We start from the raw sequence: 5,949 nt of genomic DNA, 5'->3' as shown, positions 1-5,949 counted from the left end.
ATAGGGTCATTTATATAACCTTCTTTGGTTAAGTTTTCGTTGAGACGATTGTACCACATTCAGCCCAATTGCTTGAGCCCATACAAAGATTTTTGTAATTTGATGGAATATGATTCTTTTGGCTTTGATTTGAATGATTCAGGTATGTTAATCCATTCTGGAATTTTCATTTAGACGTCATTTTCTAATGAGCCATAAAGATGGGCAGCAACCACATCCATTAATCGCATATCAAGATTATTGTGTACTGTCAGGCTCACCAAATACCTAAATGTTATTACATCCATGACCGGAGAATATGTTTCTTCAAAATTAATACCCGGTCTCTAGGAAAAACCCTGGGCTACAAGCCTTACTTTATATCTTGTGATATCATTATTTCCATTTCTTTTTCTCACAAACACCCATCTGTAGCCAAACAGGTTTCACATTTTCAGGTGTTTGGACTATGGGTCCGAATACTTGCCGTTTATTCAATTAGTCCAATTCAGACTTAGTTGTGTCTTTCCACTTTGCTCAATCATCTCTTTGCCGATATTCATCAACTGATTTTGGTTTATAATCCTCATCATCTTTCATTATATCGAGTGCTACAGAATATGCAAATGCATTATCAATATTTGTTTACTTTTTGTTCCAATATTTTTCCACTGGTGGTATAGTTAACAGAAGTGTCAATAACTTCATATCATTGCTTTCATCAGAATTTTTAGTATCAACCTCTTCAGAGGTTGTACTGACCTTTTCAATTATCTGATGATTGTTGATATCTTCACCAGTATTTACAATTTTCTTCTTTCGTGGATTCTTATCCTTGGAACCCAACGGTCTGCCACGTTTTACGCGAGCAGTATGCTCATTAGCACTCGAAATTTTCCCTTCTGGGATATTTATTTTAGATGGTGCATTTGCTGCTGCAATATATGATTTTGTAACTCTGATAGCATCATTAAAAGTATCAGGCAATTGATTTGCAATTTTCTTCAAATGCAAAATTCTTTGAACTTCAAGTTCACTATGTTTCGTACGAGGATCAAATTCAAGTGGTGTTTTCCACGAACTTTCTTTTTTCAGTTGATTACTGTCTCCCTCTAATGTCGGGAAATGTGATTCGTCAAAATGACAGTCTGCAAACCTTGCAGTAAATAAATCACCCGTTGTTGGTTCAAGATATTTCGCAATCGAGGGTGATTCATACCCGACATATATACCCAATCTTCTTTGAGGTCCCATTTTCATGCGTTGAGGTGGCGCAACTGGTACATAAACAGCACACCCAAAAATTCGTAGGTGAGATATGTTTGGTACTTTTCCAGAAACCAATTGAGTAGGGGAATAACAATGATAACTTGTCGGTCTTATTTTCACGAGGGCTAGTGCATGTAATATAGCATGTCCCCAACATGATAAAGGAAGTTTAGACCTCATTAACAATGATCTAGCAATTAATTGCAATATTTTGATAAGGGATTCAACCAAGTCATTTTGCATATGTGCATGGGAAACAGGATATTCTACAGTAATCCCAATTGACATGCAATAATCATCAAATGTATGTGAAGAGTATTCTCCAGTATTATCTAAACGTATTTTCTTTATCGGATGATGTGGAAATTGTGCTCGCAATTTAATTATTTGTGGAAGTAGTCTAGCGAAAGCTAGATTGCGAGTAGATAACAGACATACGTGTGACCATCGTGATGACGCGTCAATTAGTACCATAAAGTACTTGAAGGGTCCACACGGTGGATCTATTAGTCCACAAATATCACTCTGAATTCTTTCCAGAAAAGCTAGGATTCAAATCCAACCTTTGTTGGAGATGGTCTGATTATTAACTTCCTTTGGAACATGCAGCACAAGCAAATTCATTCGGACTCAAAATATTTTTCTTTTTCAATGAATGGCCATTTGAATTTTCAACAATTCGCCTCAGCATTACATTGCAGGATGCCCAAGTCGATCGTGCCAAGTTTTAAATTCGCTAGTAGCCATTTGGTCTACTAGGTGATATGTTTCAATGGCACTGATTTTTGAATAATATAGCCAGAAGAAAATGATGACAATTTTTCTTTCACAATTCTTTTGTCATTCACAATCTGAGTTATCAGGAGAAACTCACTTTCTGCTTCATTTTAATATTTCAATGTGATACCCATTTTTTCCAAATATCACTGAAGCTCGGTAAATTTCTTCGAGCTTTGCTCGAGAACAAGGCATTTTCAATTGCCATTTTTTGTCCCTTTTGAGAGAAATATAGTAGTTTTTCTTGAGCCTTCAATCATTTTCAATGCACCACTGATAGTAACAATAGTGGTATTTCTCATATTCAGGTGGGAGAAATAACATTTGTTTTTCAGAATGTTGTGAGTCGTAGCACTGTTGATAAGGCATATATTGTCATCGACTTCAAAATATTTGGCATCCATATATTTGCAAGAAGGTAAAAATAATAAAAGATATGTATTAGTAACATAATCAAAATAGACTTATATAATAAAGGGTTATACAAAAACTTGGGGGCATAAAACATTAAAATAACAAAAGAGATACAACAACATTTTATCATTTAACATCATCAGCTATGTCAAGCATATCATCGGCATCCAGGTGCGTGATATTTTCATCGTCAAATGTGTCATCGTGGGCAGCGTGATTTGTTTTAGGGGCAATTCTTCCCTGTCTTTCTTTTGAGGCCCGATACAATTTAGCCAAGTGACTGGCTGTGCGACAAACATGGGCCCAATGGCCTTTGATTCCACACCGGGTGCATTCCTCGTCATTATTTCTGTTTCTCACGGTGTTGATCCTTTGTTGAGGTCTGTACGGCCTTCTGTCATTATACGACGATTTTCCACATATCGGGGCCTGTTTTGATAATTATTGTGACTCTATGCGTTTGCCCGGCCCCGTCCGTGATTCTGATTTCGATCGCGATCAATTTGCTGATTTCTTACTTGCCCACGACCACGCACCGGATTTTCCGGCTCTATTGCATTTGCCTCTGGAAATAGATTTGCACCTGTCGGCCGAGATTCGTGATTTTTCAACAGCAATTCATTATTTTGTTCAGTCAACAAAAGATAGGTGATCAGCTCATAATATTTCTGGAAGCTTCTTTCGGGATACTACTGCTACAAAACCATGTTAGAGGCATGAAAAGTGGAGAAAGTTTTCTCCATCATATCAGATTCATATATATTTTCGCCACAGTGATGCAGCTGTGATGTTATTTTAAACATTGCAGAATTATATTCTTGGACTATTTTAAAGTTCTGAAGCCATAGGCTTTGCCATTCGCTTCGTGCCCTTGGCAACAATGTCAGCCTCAAATGATCATATCTTTCTTTCAATCTCTTCCACAATTCAAGTGGGAATTCCAGCGTGACATACTGCATTTTCAGTGCCTCATCGATGTGATGGCACAAAAAGATCATGGCCTTTGCACAATCTTGGCTCGGAGAGTTTTTATCCCGGGCAATGGTATTTTCCAAACCCATTGATGCCAAATGCATTTTAACATCGCGAGCCCATGCCATATAATTTTGGCCAGAAACGAGATGAGAGAGAAATTCCTATTTGGCAATGTTAGACATAATAAACATATAAAATATAAAATATTACCTTGTAGAAATTAAAATACACAATCATGCTGATAACGTGTTGTAATATTATTATAGAATTAGCCAATAGAAATATTAATTATCTCTACCGCTAACCACTATTTTATATATTGTATATAATATATATATATAAGTAAATATATATATAGATGTGTGTGCTGCGTGAGTGTATATAGATATAATGTATACCTTTATATATATTATATTATTAAGTAGAATATTAATATATATTATATTATATTATTAAGTAGGATAGTATTAATACGAATAAAGAGGCAGAGAGAGATTAAGAATTGTATTGTATTTGTGTAGAAATGATTTATTTATTATATTCCATTTACAGGTATTCTCTTCATTTATATATATATGTGCAGGTAAAAGTTTGGTTGTGAATAAAAGCATCTACGTATCCTCTTGTGTCAACATATTCGTGTACACTTCACAACAAAAATAAAAATATATAAGATTATATATATATATATATGAGTTTTGATATAAATGTTTGAGAATTAAAAAAATAATAATAATAAAAATTAAAAAATGAAAGTACATGCTAATAGTACGGAAAGTTAACGAAGAGTCCCTTCTTCCTTCACCTCTTCCCTTTGCTCAACGGCACTCCCAAATCATGTATTGCGGCACTCCCAAATCATGTATTGTTTTGATATACATAATTTGTCCCTATTTTTTATTTTCATATGTTTCAAATGACTTGTCTTTTATATTTTTGAAAATATAATTATGTACTTTAATCATATTTTAAATTTTAAATTTTATAATTTTTATAATTTTAATTAAATTATTTATTTATCTTAATCTTAATTTATAATTATTTTTACTAAATAATACTAGTAATTATTTTTACTAATATATTTTTTTAATTATCTACTAATTATACTTTATATAAATTCTCGTATCTACGGTAAATCTTAACTTATAATTGTTTTTACTAAATAATACTAGTAATTTTTTTTACTAATACATTTCTTGATTACCTACTAATTATACTTTATATAAATTCTCATATCTACGGTAATAATCCCAAAATATCTGAAACGGAGAAAGTATATTTTATTATGATAAATATATATGTATGTATATTCTAGGACTTACGTTTGCTCGCAGAGATAATTACTACTTAAAATTGAAATGTCATATGCATTAAATAATTATATATATATATGTTCTTGAACTGATGAATGGATTTTTATATATATATTTCAATAAAATAATTAATTTTTTTTAAAAAAAATCGATTATAATCGATCAGCCCCTATTCTTGCCATATTTGGTGTAATCAAGAAGGTCCTCCAGCAACTTGTCATCGTAGCACTCGAATTCAAAAACCTGTCCGCCATTACGGCCTTCTGTGCTGCGCTGCGATGCTGAGCTGGCGGAAGCTGACGTGGCAGCGCCGCCGGAATTGATAAAATGGGAGGAGCTCCTAGGCAGGTTGTACTCTTCGGGAAAATTAAGGATAGCCAAATGTCCCCTCATAGAGTAGGCGGCGCGGTCGTAGGCTCTGGCGGCTTCCTCCGCCGTGCCGAACGTCCCCAGCCACACACGTGCGCCGTTCTTGCCGGAATCTCGTATCTCCGCCGCGTACTTCCCCCACGGCCGCCGCCGGACGCCGCGGAATTTGATTTCGCCGCCGCCGTCCATTTTTGAGGTTAATTTTGGATGAGAATGAGATGATGATAGGTTAATGTTGTTGGTGTAAGAAGGAAGTGAGGTGGCAGTGTGGTAGTAGTTATATTTGGGTAGGAGGGGGAGTAGGAAGACGACAAAACAACGGTCAAGAAGATCCGACGTGGACAGTCGTGTGGTGGGAATTTGATGCCACGTGGACGATGTTGTGGTAGTATGGTGATGCCACGTGGATATAGAAGGTTCTACCAGGTAGACCAGTAGAGGAAAATTGGTGTGTGTGTGTGTGTGCAATGTATGTAGACCGGTCAATGTGGTGGCTTTGGAGGCTCACTTTATGCATTGGTCGTGCAAACTGCTCGACCTAGTTTGTTATTATTAGATTGTAAGTTTCTACGTCGTAAAAATATTATTTTCTGTCTTATTTATTTTTTTAATATTGATTTTTAAATATTAATTATTATATTAAAATATTTTAAAAATTAAAAAAAAATTATAAAAATATTTTCATTAGTTTTTTATAATACTAATAGAATAATATTTGTATACAAAATTATACAAATGTAAAATATTTTCAATATTAAGTAAAATAATACAAAAAGTAAATGTGATCGTTAGAGACAGACAGATCGAGTAATAATAATAATAATAATAATAATAATAATAATAATAATTAATT

General features: G+C 34.3%; 1 protein-coding gene across 1 annotated transcript; it reads right to left on the bottom strand.

Moving 5' to 3' along the window:
* Nucleotides 1–4,685: 4,685 nt before the first annotated feature.
* Nucleotides 4,686–5,636, bottom strand: LOC127251056 (ethylene-responsive transcription factor ERF098-like). Its single transcript, XM_051274614.1, has one exon. It carries the CDS (start codon nucleotides 5,283–5,285, stop codon nucleotides 4,890–4,892), a length of 396 nt encoding a protein of 131 aa, XP_051130571.1. The 5' UTR covers nucleotides 5,286–5,636; the 3' UTR covers nucleotides 4,686–4,889.
* Between the last annotated feature and the right edge of the window lie 313 nt (nucleotides 5,637–5,949).

The sequence above is a fragment of the Andrographis paniculata genome, unplaced genomic scaffold, assembly GCF_009805555.1.
Source record: "Andrographis paniculata isolate CXL003 unplaced genomic scaffold, ASM980555v1 Contig11END, whole genome shotgun sequence".
NCBI classification, from domain to species: domain Eukaryota; kingdom Viridiplantae; phylum Streptophyta; class Magnoliopsida; order Lamiales; family Acanthaceae; genus Andrographis; species Andrographis paniculata.
This window is presented reverse-complemented; position numbering and strand designations above follow the sequence as displayed.